Source organism: Xiphias gladius, chromosome 7, assembly GCF_016859285.1.
Source record: "Xiphias gladius isolate SHS-SW01 ecotype Sanya breed wild chromosome 7, ASM1685928v1, whole genome shotgun sequence".
Classification (NCBI taxonomy): domain Eukaryota; kingdom Metazoa; phylum Chordata; class Actinopteri; order Istiophoriformes; family Xiphiidae; genus Xiphias; species Xiphias gladius.
This window is the reverse complement of record NC_053406.1, coordinates 17,284,234-17,301,732: the sequence shown is the minus strand read 5'-3', so window position 1 is coordinate 17,301,732 and position 17,499 is coordinate 17,284,234. Positions and strand designations below refer to the sequence as shown.

The 17,499-nt window shown below is 43.3% G+C and overlaps 2 protein-coding genes and 1 pseudogene across 6 annotated transcripts in view; 2 read left to right on the top strand and 1 right to left on the bottom strand.

Annotated features, from left to right (window-relative positions):
* cux1b (cut-like homeobox 1b) overlaps positions 1–3,963 on the bottom strand; it is a 63,221-nt gene extending 59,258 nt beyond the window's left edge. For 2 of the 5 annotated variants that reach the window (XM_040129927.1, XM_040129928.1), the window contains exon 1: positions 3,815–3,963. In XM_040129927.1, the coding sequence (XP_039985861.1) occupies positions 3,815–3,877 (63 nt within the window). In that variant the 5' untranslated portion in view covers positions 3,878–3,963. The remainder of the gene's footprint in view (positions 1–3,814) is intronic. The other 3 variants (XM_040129929.1, XM_040129930.1, XM_040129931.1) reach the window with 2 other exon arrangements.
* A 5,899-nt stretch (positions 3,964–9,862) lies between these two features.
* LOC120791944 (alpha-(1,3)-fucosyltransferase 4-like) lies at positions 9,863–11,806 on the top strand. Its single transcript, XM_040130822.1, has one exon. The coding sequence runs from the start codon at positions 10,622–10,624 to the stop codon at positions 11,783–11,785; it is 1,164 nt and encodes a 387-aa protein (XP_039986756.1). The 5' UTR covers positions 9,863–10,621; the 3' UTR covers positions 11,786–11,806.
* Positions 11,807–13,698: 1,892 nt separating this feature from the next.
* LOC120791946 lies at positions 13,699–17,378 on the top strand (annotated as a pseudogene).
* Positions 17,379–17,499: the final 121 nt, after the last annotated feature.

Below are 17,499 nucleotides of genomic sequence, written 5' to 3'. Positions count from 1 at the left end.
CAAGTCTTACAGGGAATGTCTGTCACACACTTTTTTATAAAGCCTGAATTAAGAGCTGCTGACTCCATCTGTTTGGGTAACCCTATTTTTAGACCTCTGTCAAGTGCTTTTTATCTTTTGTTCAAACATCAAATGACATTGGTCAAAATTTCTTTTGCCACACCAATGAAAAAATTGTTTAATTGAGTATCCAAATTATGGCAATAGCAGAGTGTAATATATTTACTTATTGTATTAACTCAGATAAACTGAGTCTGGCGTACGCACTCCTCAAAGCAGAGGGAGGGGGAAGAAACTAAGCCCAAGAGTGACGTATACTAAATTGCTGAGGAGATGGGGAGTATGGGCCTCTGTTGAGAATTAGCCACTGATAAAGTATTTTTTTTTTTTTTCCAGTTTTCTGAAAGCTGCAGATTCCTCTCAGTCGTATGGAGGTTATCCTTCGTAAGGATACACCATAACCTCTTAGAGAGTAGGATGCCAGAGCCCCAACCAAAGAAGGCCGAGGGCAGACCAAAGACCTGACATGCACTCATCCCTCTCTCTGACTCACGCTTAGTCGCTCACCACCCACCAACACACAGTGAAACCTCAGTCCCAATGCCAGGTTTTGTCACTGGGCAGAGAACCGGTTGGCTACAGTAAAAGCATGACGTGATGCCCCTTCCTCTATGCTCCCCCAGCCTGTGCAGCAACAGAGGGGTAAAAATATCCCACCAGTGAGTTCAGACAACCAGCTCATAAATTAACACTAAAACTCCTGCAGACAACAGCGGGCCAGTCGCTGAGAGATTTAAACCACTCAGGTTGCCACTGACCACAGCTCTGGGATCAACTTACAAAACCCTTTTCCTAAATTTACCCATTAGGAGGTGGCGTATAAGAACGAGTTCTAGATCAGTTTTCATCTAAGTCACTATTTAGCTGTCCGCTAACATAGTGAACTATTTTTCAAAATGGCTCTGGGGTGCTTTGTTCCAGGAAATGTTATGAGGTGAGATGTAGGCTATTAGGCCTAAATTGGGAATTGTGTACAGCAGAAAGGTCTGTTCTTAATTTTCCAAGCTTACACAAAAAAAATATTAAGTATAGGTTTAGGCTCAGCTATTCATTCATACCTTATTAAGGTTTGCCTGTAACGAAGCAGTTTCTCATTGCTCAAGTAGAAACACAATGCTCCAGCAAACTGCTTGACTGGATCCAAAAAAAAACAAAAAACAAAACAAACAAAAAAAAAACACAACAGGAGAGAAGAGTGATGATCCCTTCTAAAGAAACTCCACTCTGTAATGGACGAACAGGGATTATGGACGTTAAAACCTCCTCCATCTGTAATTCACTGTCACCCTGCCATCATCTCTGAATCACTGATCCATTTTGCAAGTATGCGAGACCTTGCTAAAAGCATCACTGTTGCACCCATTTGTGTTTGTAGTGGTGGGGGGGAAGGAGGAAAAAAATCATGCAGAGAAGACAAGTTAACAGCTCGCTGTGTTGTTTCAAAGCAGTCTCTGTCCTGTAACAACCACCTAGCTAGTTTCTCACACAGGGAACAGGACACACTGATCAAATAGGATTTTAATGAACATCAGCAGTTGGAGCCTGAGGAATAGACGCTATGATGGCTTAAAGCTACTGACATCTAGGTTGGGTTGGATTTTCATCATCAAAAGAAACAAAAAAAAAAAAAAAAAAAAAGAAGAAAACATTCCTTTGCTGGTGCCTCTCACATAGACAACACAGACTGTGATTGTAAGTGTACAGTGCAGACTGTCCATTCGATCACAAGGAAGAAGCAAATAAGAAAGCAATTGGCTGACAGGCCATGTGTAGACCATGATCATATCATGCTAACCCCACATTATCCTCAAAAAACAGAGAGGAAAAAAGGTTCTCCTCCGAAGGCTTTCCTCTAGGAGCCTCTTGGTGGGAGGGAGAGTAAATAAGATGTCATCAATAATAGACAGTGAATGTTCTGAGCAGTTCTGAGCAGTTCTGCGCACGCGTACACACACACACACACACACACACACACACACACACACACACACACACACACACACACACCAGCTAAGACTGAATCCTTTCCTGCAGACAGGCCTGCCAACCGCCAGCCTTTTTGCACACGCTCAGATTCACTGTCCTGACTAATCGCTTGTGATAGGGGCCTTTGCCATAATTACCCAGGGCCTTATCACAAACTTATGCGATGCATTTTTCATGTCCTGGCTGCTGGCAGTGCCTTCACTGTCCGTGCTGGCAGTCAATCTACGAAAAAGACTGATCTCAGACAAATTCTCACACACACACACCAGTTCAAACAGGGCAAAATGGGTGAAAGCAGGGTGAAGGGCCAGAGAAGAGAGAGGAAAAAAAATAAAAAGGAGGGGAGGGGGAGGTGAGGAAGTGAAAGATTGGAGGGGGGGGGCAGGAAGGGGGTGGGAGATAGATAGTGCAGGAAAGAAAAGAGAAAGCAGTCTCACATTTTTTTACATAATGCATGAACAAGGGGGAACGAGTAGGAGGACCAAACAGGATCAAATAAATAGGAGAAGTGAAGCCTTGATGATGTGGCATAAGTGCAACACAAAGCCCGCTGGGAAGACTTGTTCACTGTCCTTTTGTCTACCCAGTCATAGGGGCATCATGACCTAAATAAAAGTTTAAATCCCAAGCCTGTGTGATTTACGAAATGGTGTATGAACAATTGGGCTAGCCTACATAATGCAATCTTATGTTAATGACGACGGCGACTGGGCTGCTAATATTCATAAATTTTGATTTGAAATTCAGCAATGCACGTTAAATGCCACGGAAAAACACAACAGTGCCATTGTCTACATGTCTTGTGATAGGTCAAACAGGCTCTAATATACACGGGCTATATTCACACTCTGAATAGGCCCAATATTTTCCTCATATCCTTTACTGTGCCATGGATCTCCTCCATGCACGCGGAGATTAGTGGCGTGCGTGAGGCTGGGACATTTCTGGAGTTCATCATAACCAACAAGGTCATGATCGCTCACATTTCTACTATTATTTTATTTAATTACATCGCGTCAACAAACACTGTCCCGTCCCGTCCACTTTCACAGACGTGGCAACGTCTGTTAAAAAAAAAAAAAAAAAAAAAAAACCTCTCTGTGTATAATTGCCGTCAGGGGGGGAAACCGAAAAAAAAAAAAAAAAAAAAACCACGGCCGAGTTGATCAACCTTAATCACGGAGACGACTTCAATATAAACTGCATCAAAATCGTTAGCCGAAAAGGTTGCTAATGTTTTCATTCGCGGTGAACTAAACTTAAATTTGACAGTTAAAAGCAGAAAAAACACAAGCAAAGGACTGTTGGGTGTCTGTGCTGCCCGTCTGAACGGTTGGTGTCACCACAGCGCCACCGTATAATGAGTCGCACTTATTTTTTCCCCCAAATTATCCAACCTTACAACGGCTAAAGCGTCGGGCTAACTATGGCTACTCGCTCCAGTAAAAGTTGAAGAACACGCAATAAAGATAGCAAACCGAAAGCTTTCCGCCAAAGCCCCGCTGTTTTGTTTTTATTTCGGCGCATCCCCGCGGCGTCGCCCCGGCTTGCCCAGTTGCAGTGTCCGATCGATGTTGAATTGAACAAAGAGGATCAATTTCTGATCAGCGAGAGAGCCACTTTCATCAATGTGAGGAAGAGGTCTTGAATTCTCTTCCGAAACACCTACGAGACGGCGGCCGAAAAAAACACAAAACGCAGCCGCCGAGAGAGACAAGGCAACCGAAGCGAATGGAGGGTAGACGATTTAAACAGAGGCTGAACTGACCTGTAGTTGTTGTAAGTCAAAGCGCTTCCAATATTGAAACATCGATCCTGCATTGGCCGCCATCTTGAGACATATTGAGACAGGAATGAGATGCTGATAGAGAGCGCGGGGGTTGGAGTTCAGTGGAGAGGACCGGGCGGTCGGAAGACCCGCAACGGATCGTTACCACTGCTAATCCCGCAACAGCTGGTGTACGGAACGGAGTCAACTTACATGAGTGTTGCCTTAATAACGCCATTATAATTGCTTAAAAAGCATTTTATCGACACTCAGATATTACAGGTAAATAACCGAACTGGCATTAAATTATTCTTAATTCTATTACGTTGAAATACAAGAAATTGTCAGCGCCAGAATAGCCTACGTTTGATATTCTAGCTTGGTTTGTCATTATGTATTATGGAGAGCAGAGATCACATATAAATAATGCCGGGAGGCCACTTGGAAGCCATATCTAAAAAGAAAAAAAAAGAAAAAAAATGCCATCAGGGGAGCATTCAATGAGACCCATATTTCCTCCTGAGATGTGTTGGACTGTACGAGAACATAATTTAACATCTGATAATTTATTACATCAGTAATCATCGCTACTTCAAATTCTACATGACTGTCAGATTTACTTATAAAAAAATCAATGGGTAAGAAATTATTTTTTTTCCATGCAACTGCTTGGATTTTTGTCACCCGCTCAAACTAATGTACACTCTTCTGTTTCAACAAAAACAAAACTTAAATTTATGAATACTACATCGATTGTTGATGTTTTGTAGGTTTGTTTGTTTGTTTTTTTGGGTTTTTTTTTGAGTGAACCCAGTGAGAGACTTTTGTTTTGTTCCATGATGGATGGGTGTGAGGGACAATTTGCAAAAAGTTAAGTCTAATATAAGTTTTAAAAAAATTTTAATTCATTAGGGTTGCTGAAAATAGAATCCCGTATAAGTGTCAGTTCAAACTGTTAACACAAAACATTCAACACAAATTAATAATAAGAATAACTAAAATCATTTGAGTTTCATGACGCATATATTTTGTCCTTCTTAAAAGGGTGGATCTAGTGTACAAACTCAGCATATGCAACAAAGCAGGGTTGGAGGGGACCTGCTGAACTTGGCCATTTAAAGAATTGGTAAAAGATGGAGTGGACTTACACTTGGCACAAGGTTTTTTTCAAGTTCATGATTTTCTTAGTTTAAAATTATTTAATTAAGAAAGTAACCCTGATATTCTTATGTAAGACATCCTTTTGAAACCAGTATTAATCAGATCAGTTAATCAATTCCGATTATTGTGTTGTTAGTCCAGTCGAGTCATTGCTGCAGCAGGGCTGCCCAGTGGTTAGAGTGTCAGTGTGCATACACATCTTTTCCTGAAGTGACCTTGAGCAACATGCTGAACCCTGACTACTCCTGAGGCGTCACCCCTGCTGGCCACGTCCCCTGACCCCCTCAGTGCGTGGATGTGCCTGAGAGGGATATGCAAAGAATTTCTAATTACACTGTATGTATGGAGTGCCCTAAATTCCTGTGTCAGACTTGACCGCCTCGCGCACCTTAAAACACATCTCGCCTCAGCTTCAGCCTCCAATTGCTCTGCGCACCAAACCAGAGCCGAGCTGCTCAGGTTTATCAGGGTAACACATCTGTTGTACACATTGTTTTCATTTTTAGCTCTTTGTGGCTTCCCAAATTTGACTTGGTGAGTGTGTTGTGAGGCCCGGCCGTATGGAAAATCCACGCCTGCAGTCACACTTTTGATTTTTTTTTTTTTTTTTTTTAACGCTCTGACCCTACAGCCTTTGTATCAACTCAGCCTTTACCAAAAATATTTCATAGCTTTATTTTCTTTCTCTCCGATCATTTTCATTTCTTTACACCCACTGCACTTTAATTACATTCACTAAAAATAACACAAGAATTTGCCATAGATAATAATGCCTCTTTCACTGCATTCATTTGGATACAAAGGTAGCCATTTTTGGGCTTTGAATTAGCTCAATGTTCAGGTCATTACTTGATTTGATTTGAAGCTGTTTGTGTCTCCCTCCTTCTACAGTATGAATGGTGCTCAGTGCTCAGCTGATAGGTCACCTAAATAGCTTTGCCTTATTTTATACTTCATTTATAGACATAATACAGTGAATTACAGGCTTTAGTTTTCCCTTCACGCCCAGTCACATGCTTTTAATAAAAGCATAAAATGTACCGAATCACACTTAGTATTCAATCACACCATATAAAACAAATAGGGGGAGCTGCTTTAAGAGATCATTATGATTAAGACATACTAGCAGCATGATTCATATTAGTTTCGGTGACAGTCACTCTGCACTCTACTCTGCTGAAAAGATGTCTTTACCTTTTCGAAAAAAATACCACATATGAACTGATGAATCCTGTGTTTAATCCTCTCATTTCTTTCTCTTTCCACCATGTTAATCAGTGTTTCCTTGGCTTGGCCTGCATGGCTTGTGATGCTACCTATCATTAAGCCAAACCAGAAATACAGGTCTGAGATAATCCGCACAGGCTTAGTAGCTCTGCAGTGTGTCCATTATGCCTTGTTTGTATAGTTATCTCTGACTATCACACAAAGAAAACCAAAAAAATGAAAGAAGCGTGATATATTTTAATGCAAATGACATTACAATGATTGTAAAACTGAAAGGATAATATAGGATAATATCAACAATATTTTATCAATGTATGATAACATCTGAGGTAACATGATAACATATGAAAGAAACTCCAAAATGAATGGTGTTTGTATCGAGAAATGTTTTAACATTATTCAATATTTTTCAGTTGTTACTTTAGACATTAATATCATAGTAATTATATGCTTCAAATACTGTAAGGTTAGTTAGTTAGTGTGTCGTGCACATACAAGTGTCGGGTTAACACCAAAAATACAGTTGCAGTGGTAAAACATTTGTCAGACATGAAAATGACTCCTTATACACAACATTGCATTGCAAGCAACGAACTTTGCCTTCTGGTTTTCATGATAATTCACCCAGGAGAACCTTTACTAAGAGTTATAGCCCATAAATCATCACTTAATGAAATGGATTTCAATCTTATCTAAATCACATAACAAACACAGCATTTTCCTTCAGGGGAGACCACTAAACCCATCTGGTTCTATAGCTAATGGTAATTTACCTGATCATAACTGTGCACATAGAGATCTTTGACGTTCAGTTAAATTCTGCTTCACATGCAGCTCTCTCAATGAATGGAAACAATTTTTGTACATACTTTAGTCCCTCCATGTTTTGATGTGAAAATGTATTCAGCGAAGTAATGATTTAATTTGGTAGAATTATCTTAATGCAAACTTTGTCATACATTACAAATCATTTGATTTTGTACTGCCAGACGTTCTCCTCAAACTCTCTGCATTTCAACACACAGCATCTCCGTAAGGATTTGACTGACGCTTCACTAGAGGCTCCGGATTACTTTGAAGCAGTAGGGGGTACACAGTGTACATCGGAACAAGTAAGAGTCTGAGCTATCAATCCACCTACAAATTATCATTTTCCTGCTACAGAGGCTCATGCACGTCTTGCATGAAGGACTTGTGTGGGGGGGTTTGTTTCCCCTCACTTGTCTTTTTATTAAGCTATGTGGTAAAATTAAAGAGTAGAAAAAAACAGCGTAAACTGTTGTCATGACAAGGACAGCAGAAGGAACATGTTGGGGTTGAAAAATTTAGCCGCGTCAGTTCATATGCATTTGGTTAAAGTTTAAATGCAGAGAAATAAATGCACAGTCTTTGTGTCAGTGCTGTTATACAACTAGATATTATACCACGACACAGCTACGGGGTAAAAAATAAAACAGGTTTTCCTTTAGCTTTCCCACTGTTCTCTGTTTGTGTCCCTTTTCCTCCCGTTCATTGACTCTGCCTGTAAGGTGCTTTTAGCGGGGCCTTGTGTGGCCGGGTTAGAGATGGATGTGTAGCCTTTGGGAGCTGCAGGCAGAGAGCAACACTGATCATGTCAGACAGGCTGGGGAGGCTGTATAAGATCATCATCACCCAGGAGTGGAGTGAATCGCCGCAGTGGCACTTTCACACAACCTCTGACCTATGGGGTAACCTCTAAGGTCACGATCAAGGTCGGGGGTCAGCGAGGGCCCCTGTGAGCAGGGAGCTCAGGGACACCTCCAGGCTCTTCCTCCTCGTTCTCTTTATGTTCTCCCCCTTCATTTTTTTCCTCTCCTTTCTCTTTCCCTCATCTTCTATCTGTTTCTCTATATCTCACACTCTCCTTTACCGGCCAGGACCAATTGAGACATCCCATCCCCTGGGAGCGTAAAAAGGAAAGCAAGAGAAAATCAATAGGGAAGATGAGTGAAGACCTGGGGTTCCCATCAAAAACTGAATGCTTCTTTCTGCGCTGGTATGATTCACACACCCACAAAAACACACACAGATTCACAATGGTATTACTTTTTAGAAGCAGGAAGGTAGTAAACACAGGTCTTGAAAATGTGCAAAACTACAGAAAAAGATTAACAAGTCTGCAAAATATGCAGTTTTTGTGTATGTCATCAGTATTACCACTAACGAGTGCAGTGTTGCAACCAAAGATTGCATCCAAAGTCAATACAAAATCACCTGACAAGCCCTTTTATATATTTTTTGTCCTTCTATCTGTGTTGCATGCGTGTACACATGTGGCCAGTTGCTGCAGTGACAGTCGACCAGAGAAAAACGCAAGAACAATCCCTCCACGGAGATTCAAAGTCTGCAACAGTAAATGAAAGAGCTTGATGACAAAAAGTTATTTCCTTGCAAGAGAGAAGAGGAAAGATGAAGCAAACATAAATGCCAAGCTTTGTCTTTCACTGAGGCTGTAATTTAACTGAACAAAATGTCACCATATTAGCAGATCAGTTCAACTTTAATTATAGCACATTTCCAGCGACATTTGCATGCTTTTGTGCTGCATGAAAAAAAAAGGATTAAAATAAAGAAAACCAAACTGAGGGAAGACAAACAATTGTGTCATTTCCTGACCTCAGCCACCTCTTCAGTTTCTGAGGAAAGACACATATGTGTGTATAATGTTGAGTCTTGCCATGTATCCATAACTTATGAGTTGCTGTGTTTCTTCCCAACACAAGATAACCACAGGCAGGACATTAAATGATCAGCTGAAAATAGAACTGTTCAGATGAAAGGGAGGATAAATAATGTAGAAAGAATACAAAACCTCTTACGGGGATAACTAGTCACACACACACACACACACACACACACACACGCACGCACACAAGCACACATACCCACATACACACAAAGTGATCCTTCTTTTTTTTTTTTTTTTTTTTTTTTTTGCTCCACGGTGAAGAAAAGTGAATGAATGTAACAGGAAGTCGGAGGACCCAGTGGAGAAGACACACATGCTTCTCGCTTCATCTCCTCCCACTCTCCTCCTTGTCTGCCATTTTTTTTTCCGCTCGCATTCAGACTTCATGTCATACTCTGTGTCTGTGGGGAGAAATAATGTTGTCCCAGTCACGGCGTGTTTTTCCTGCCCACCAAAGCTCAGACACAACACACAGTGCAGGATTTCCAACCCCGTCGCCTCATCATTTTTTCATGAGCTTTGATCAGAGTGCATCCACATAATGAAAACAACCTGGACAGCGGATCCGTTTATACAGACTATGTGTCACTATCTGAGGGCTTGTGTGTGAGTGTTTTTTTTTTGTCTTTCTCTTCCTGTATTTGTTTAGGTTAGATCACCAAATTAAAACTGTGAGTCATTTATTAACATTAACATTTCTGGTTAGAGGGTGTTGCAATGTTGGGTCATATCTAATAAATAAAACATTCAAGACAAACCTTTTCAAAGCTCCGCAGCTGCATACCTAATTTACAGCTGAAATGTTTATTCATTGGACAAATTAAACATGCATGTTTGGAGATATATCCCAATGTCACTACACTGCACATGCTGCACGAGACACCTCTCGGGCAGCTTTGTGCTTGTGTATGGAGACACCTAGTGGTGAGCGACCCGTGTAGTGTTTTATATGAGGATTCATGGAGGATTGAGCGGCCTCTTACATGTTTTACTACCTCGACAAGTACAAAAAGTCTACGTCGGTCAACCCATGAGATCTGAGGAACTATTTGACAATTAGTTTCATAGGAGTTGATTGGCCAGACCTATACATTAGACTCCAATATTGCCAATTCTCCACATCCCATAGGCTTGTGATTTGAACCCAGGCCTCCATCCTAAAACAAATATGTTTTAGGCTGGTTGTTTAAAAAAAAAACAGACCGTTTGCTTATTTCATCAGCAGCATACCTCGCCCTGGGCCACTGTGTTTACCCAGCCTAAAAGGGCCTGAGAGGCTGACAAGCAGCATTCCACACAAAAGCCCCATTCACCAGCAACAGGAACCAAGACCGACGCTGCCACGTCAAAATGCTTAAGCACACAGCACTGGAGAAAATGTGTTTTACTCTCCTTTGACCAAGGAGACAGCGTGGGACTGCCCACCACCACTGTGCGGGACAGACAGGGGACAACGATGCTGGGAGAGGCTTGTCGGAGCAGTGGATCGCCGCAGGTTTGGTCATCAAATAACCCCGACAGGTTATCTGCGCTAGTTAACTGAATGCCAATTAAACGAGGGCATGTTTGAAATGAAGGCATGGGGGCATGCCGCTGTAAAAGCCGGGACTGGTTTTTGGCCTGTCCTTTAGAACCACACGCTTCCTGGCGGAATAAGGAGCGAGTCTGATACGTTTTTGAACTTTGGCTGAATCGGTTAAGGGACGTCGATGGGAATCGAGGCTACCTGGAGAGCAGCAATAACAGCTCGCAGAGCGGACAGGCGGTCCGGTTTGTCCCGGTGTGAGAAATGTTGCGTGTTCGTTTACAAACGGACCTACGCCGTGTGCTTGACCACACTCGGGTTATTGTTGTTCCTGGGAGTCTACCTGTCCTACCTACTGGACGCGTCCACGCTGGAACCGGTTGTTTCGGCCTCTGAGGAGAGCGGCGCGGTGACGCTCCTGATCTGGACGCATCCGTTCGATCGGTACAGCAAACTTCCGGACTGCTCCGCGCTCTTTCGGATCGACGGGTGCACGCTCACCGACAACGTGCGCGAGTACCCGCGGGCCGACGCGGTGGTCATCCACCACCGGGAGGTTGCCACCGGCAAAGCAAAGCTGCCACCGGAGCCGCGGCCACCTGCGCAAAAGTGGATATGGATGAACTACGAATCGCCCGCGCACACACCCAGACTGTGGAGGTTCAATGCTGTTTTCAACCTCACAATGAGCTACCGGACAGATTCAGACATTTTCCTGCCGTACGGATATCTGATCCCCCGTGCGCCGTCAGGCAAGACTCCCCTGAACCGCTACGCGCACCCTCTCCACAAACCCTCGAGCTCACACCTCCTCCGACCCCGCCTCGTGGCCTGGGTCATCAGCAACTGGTCGGAGTCCCATGCACGCGTGGCCTTCTACTACCAGCTCTGCCGGCACATCCAGGTGGATGTGTTCGGGCGCGCAGGGCGGCCGATGCCGAAGGAAATCGGCGGCTTGGTGCAGCTGGTCGGAAGCTACCAGTTCTACCTGGCGCTGGAGAACTCGCAGAGCACCGACTACATCACAGAGAAGCTGTGGAACGCGTTGCTGGCCGGTGCCGTCCCGGTGGTCCTGGGTCCGTCCAGGAAGAACTATGAGCGCTTCCTGCCCCCCGAGGCCTTCATCCACGTGGACGACTTCCCCACAGTAGGGGGGCTGGCAGGGTACCTGCTGACGCTGAGGCGCAACCCGGCCCGGCTGAGGTGGCACCTGGACTGGAGGAAGGGCTACAGCGTGTACAAGCCCGTCTTCTGGGCTGAACACTACTGTGCGGCCTGCAGGGCGGTGAGGAGGTCCAGAGGCAGGGCTGATGTTGTCAAAGACCTGAGAGGCTGGTTTCACTCGTGAAAACTGAACTGAGGGCAAAGCTGAGAGCTCATTTATAATCACTCCCTCTGTGACAGTGCGAGAGAAAAAAAAAACACAAACCGCTGCTTTCAAAGTTTAGCTATTAAAGAAATCCATCGATCACCAACCAGTACTGTTAGGGAGACTGTTAATTTGATTGAAGGTGTGACTCTAATTAAACTACCATGTGTGATAATTGAGGATGACTGATCATGACTATTCACACCCACGGAATAAGGTTGTTTCTGCAAATTATATGGACGGTCATCTCATCTACACTTGGCTACTTGTGGCCCTACGGGCTCGGACCATACTGGTGTTTATGTATGTTTTATCCCGTTTACAAAAACATGAACTTTTGTGCAGAATTTACCGTATGCTCAGGTCAGTTCTATTGACACCAGTAACCCAAAATCAGAAATCACAAATTTGCCTCAGAGGGTATTACAATCTTTACAACACAGGCGTCTGACCACCCTGGACCCTCGATGAAGGCTATATCAGAAAGGATACCCTTTTTTTAAAAATTGTATTTCCAGGGACCTGCCGGTTTCAGTTGCGTGCATTACAATCAGCCTGCAGAGATAAGTCTTGCTTGAGACGATTGATTGCTTATAGTTTGTTGGCCAACATTCATTTTTTGTCAGATATGTCAAATGAGTATCATTAGTGCAACATTAAGTGTATTTTGCTACAATACAAACTTGAAGTCTTTGCAGAGTGACTTTAACATAGTGGAACGTGGAAAACAGGAGTCGAAACGTACAATAAAACACATTGTTTTGAAAAGTGGTCCCCAGTAACATCTAGTAAATATGAGTTTGGATAAAACATGCAAAAAAGCTGGTACATTCTGTTGGTTTAGGGTTGGATATAGGTAAAGAATGTATTCAGAGGCAGTGTGTCAATGTGTAACCTGCTGCGTGTGTGTTTGATTCAGGGAGGCTATGTAGAGTCCGCCTCCAGGAAGTGCACAGATACCTGCCTGTTTACGCGTCTCTTACCTGGGGGGACAGCACTAAATCATGTTAATCATAGCATCCCGGGATCTGATCTACTATTAGCTTAATGCCGTACATGGTTGATGGTCTTGTCATAGTTGGCCATGCATCCCTAAAATAGTGCCCTGAGCCCTGGCTTTATGCCTGCCCATCACTGACTGGTAGATTGCAACACTGTACCCACTCAGGCGTCTAACTGAGAGACCTTACAATTGTTGTTAGACTCCCCAAACCTGTCTTTTTAGTGCAGCTCATATAAATCTGGCACAACCTGTTAGAGAGCAAGACAGCTGCAATAACACCCACACCCTCATCCTCCATTCTTTTATTTTGTATTGCTATGTTTACACAGCTATGCTCATTTTGCTAATTGTTATAGCTTAGGCTGTGGCAGTAGGGCAGGAAAACCCCGCAAAGGAGAGAGGGAAGGAGGAGGTGAACCTGTGTGCTTCAGGAGTCACTCGATAGGAGTCAGAAGCCGTGATGTGGATCATTTAAATTTACACCTCTGTGTTAGTGCCCAGACACAGAATTAACACTTAACACTGTTAAATGAGACATTTCCTGCAGGCACAGGGGCAGCCAATAATATTACTCCCCGTAATGAGCTGATGCCTCAACAGCTGTTGAAACCACTGACGTCTGTCAGCAATAATGCTTTCAGACGGCCAGCACAGCCAGACCCCTCATCCCTGTCATAATCCCACTCATGTACAATAGGGAATTATTAGGATATCTAGTTACTGTGAGTAAAATCATGTCCACTCTTCATGCTTTCAAATATAGATCCACTAAATGCCCTGCCCTCATCTCCTTCCAGCTTGTTTGACATGTCCCCATTCAGTATCCTTCAAATGGAACGCCATACCCTTCCACTGTGGGAAGCATGTACAGCATGGCCTCTATTGTATGGACAGAACAGGTGGTGGACAGTTGACCTAGTAGTATATAAAGGAAGGGCACTCCTCTGATTGTTTCTTAAGAGCTCATCTGATCAAACAGAGGACTGCAAGAAGATCCACACAATGGTAAGAGGCCGTACAGCGTATCATTTACATCATGGCACTCACTGACTTTCACATGGTATCTTTTAGCAACAACTCTGATCATGTATTGCTTGCAATTTTAATGCAATTTGTGGTCAGTTACAGAGTCTTGATACTGCATTTCATGCAGGGGTGATATCAGGAATTACTGTATATTTTGCTAATAAAGAAAAAAAATATACAGCTTAGTTTTTCACTCATCCATACATTTCGCACACTAATGATGCAGCTTCTCGCCTCATGCTTATCCTTTTGCAGATAGTTACGCTATGTTTAATTAAAATAAAACACACTTATTGGCACTTGAACTTGGCTTGTCTCCCCTCCACGTCACACGCCTTGAGCAGGTTTGTCACATCTGTTACAGGCTCCCAAAAAGGCCAAGAAGAAGGAGGCAGGAGCCTCCAGCGTCGTCGGTATGTTTGAGCAGAACCAGATCCAGGAGTTCAAAGAGGTTAGCGGACAGATGCTGTGGCGAAACTGTGTGTGTACATGTGTGCTCACGTACTGTACGACTGACCATCTCTCCCCTTGGAGCTGTACTGTCTCCTCCGGTAACTTGTGTCCATCGCTTGCAGGCTTTCACAATCATGGACCAGAACAGAGACGGTATCATTGACAAGAGCAACCTGAGGGACACCAATCGCTGCGCTGGGTAAGTATTTAACAGCCATTAGTTGAAAAGGCACAGATAAGGGAAGTGGTCATAAAGTGTTCCGTTTCACAGACACAGTTTCCCCACATGGATCATATAAGTTCTATCTTATCTTATAAGTGTGACATGGTTAGTTAAGAAACCCTGTTTATGATGTGTTTGATGGCAGGTCGCCTTAATGTTGGTAATGATGCGCTCGATGAGATGATGAAAGAGTGTTCAGGACCCCTTAACTTCACTTTATTCCTCAACATGTTCGGAGAAAAACTTAAAGGTCAGTCGGGAGCAAGGTCATACAGATTGCGCAGTTTGCATTTTATTCTAGTGTTTGTTTACTCTTTTTCTACTTTCCAGATAAAACGCTGTTGATTTTATTTTAGTTACTGTTTGTCAATTTTATTTAATCTAATATCAGTTTAGTATTTCTGTTTGTTCATGTGTGTAGTGCTGAAAAAGAAAGTCACATGTATACAAAAATAGAGAATATAGTATCTAATGTCAACAGTTGGGCTTTTAATATTATTTTTCTTCAGTCAAGGCTTTAAGTTTGAAGTTTGAAGTCAAGGTTGCTTTTATTGTCTCCCAAAGCAAACATTTGTCTTGGATTGAAGGAAGTGCTGTGTAAAAACAGATGTCACCAAAGACACTTAGTCACCTTTTCTTGGTCTGTGCAATGTCCATGATTTTACTTCATTTTCTGTAGTCAGCATCAAAATATTACATTTTAGCACTCGCCAAAAAAACACAATGCTAAGAAAAGCCAGGAATGACACATAAGGTATCATCTGAATCTTAGTCAGTGCAGCGTGCTTTATGTCTGCTCACATGAACAGTTCGTACTAGCAGCTTTACCTGTGTTTTGTCAGGAACTGAACCCGAGGAGACGATTCTCAACGCCTTCAAGGTCTTTGACCCAGAAGCAACAGGCGTCCTCAGGGGGGAGGAGTGAGTGTGTGATTCTCTTCAAAGTCTGCACAGTCACAGCAGAGACCACTCTGTGGCTTGTGATGCCTCTCACAAGAATTCATCACTCTGATAACCATGAATTAGTGTCATACAGAACAAAAATGTAAAGTTCCAGGGATGCAGATAATGCCTATCTTGGTCAGTGAAATACTGATCACAGTTAATTTTAATTCAGAGAGATGGAAACAGTAATTCTTATTATCTGCTCCTCTCCTGTAGGATGAAATATCACCTCATGTCACAGGCTGACAAGTTTACGGAGGCTGAGGTGAGTTGTTGCTTGGCAACAAGGTGAAATATTGGATGTATCAGTATGAGATAGTGATTCAAAGGTACCGGCGGTGGCAGTACCGTTGAACAAGTTGAAGGTGAGCACTGATGAATACCCAGAATATGAGGCAATTTAATTTGATTTAAACCCCTTAACTACCAGCTATGGCTTATTACAAAGATCCTTCTCAGCTCTCCTCCAGACCCCCTCTTCAGTAACGGTGCCATTCATAACCTACGTGGCCCCTGGCTAGAGACACAGTAATCTCATTTGTCCAGCAACAGATGTTTCTCTTAAAAACATACGTTGACTGGGGAGTGAAAAGTCTGCCTCTCATTCTCTCAAGGGATCAAAGGGACCAGTCTAATCACTATGAAATCTGTCACATTTGTACTCGTTTGAGGAGACATATTGACTTACAGTAGGCTTCCTATGTTGTCAAATGTAAACGCCCTCCTTCTCTGTCCCTCTCTCACAGCCTACACATATTTTATGAGGAATCTTTCATGTTCTGTACATCAAAAGGCCACAGGGGGGGTTGGGGGGGTGAGGGGGGTGCATATGAAATAAATAAACAGCTCAGTGTTCCCATGGCAGCACATTGCAGTAATCTGACGGCTGGTTTCCCATGGCTGTGTCTCACTGCCCCATAGACCTCCACTCTGTCTCACTGATGGCTCCTGTGATTGCAATCATCCATCTTACTGTCAAAGGCAGAAAAAAAAAGGGCAAGAGGGGGGAAATCACACACACCATCTCTCTCTCGCTCCCTTGTGTCCAGCAAACAAGCCACCCCACTGTGAGCAGAGCCAACACATGGACAACAGGCCCTTTGCGCTGGGTGTGTGTGTGTGTGTGTGTTTTGAATGTCTGTGCCTATGCTTGTATGATCTACAGAGAGAACATGTGTGGGTGTGCATCTTTGGTTGTCTGTGCCTGTCCATTACACTGCATGATCAGTCACTGGAGTGTACACAGGGGAGCGGTGGACATGTCTGATCTCGCAGCTGATCAAAAGCTCCAGAGACTTGTTCCCTTGTGGCCGTGCAAGCGGGCCTCATATCAACATGTCTCTGTTCAGTAGACAGGAAAAACAAGAGGAGAAAGACAGACAGGGGAGGAGGAGAGGGGCTACATGAGGAAAAAGACAGATACAGGCAGGCATAGTACAGATGAAAGGATGCATAAAGAGGCCAGAGTGGAATATATGACAATGATACATAACCGCACTTATCTCCCAGTTCTAATGAGATAATTGAATGGCAAAAGCCAGCTCTGTTTTTGTCTGTAGAAGTAGTAGTGTGTGTGATCCCTCTCTGGAAGCCTGACAGCTCTCCATGTCGGGAAAGCTGTGGATTTCAAAGAAGAAAAGTGCATAAAATCCTTCACCTGTTTGCTTGCAGGTAAATCAGATGTTTACAAACTTTCCCCTGGATGTTGCCGGTAACCTTGACTACAAGAACTTGTGTAATGCGATCACCCACGGAGAGGACAAAGAGCAGGAGTGAGAGGAGGACAAGAACAGTCAGAAGGATGAAAAAGAAGAGGAGGACGAGGAGGAGGAGTTGCAGTATAGCTTCTGCCTTTAAATAGTTTCACCACGCTGTGAAGGTGTGGTGTGCCAGATGTGTGAATGTAATTATGTGCAATTAAATGGTGACTATGAAAACAATCCCTTTGTTCTTGTGACTTTAATCTTACTTCAGCAATCAGCACAGATAAATACCTGCTGAGTACAATGTTTGCAAAATAAACAACCAAACACACCTGGACGC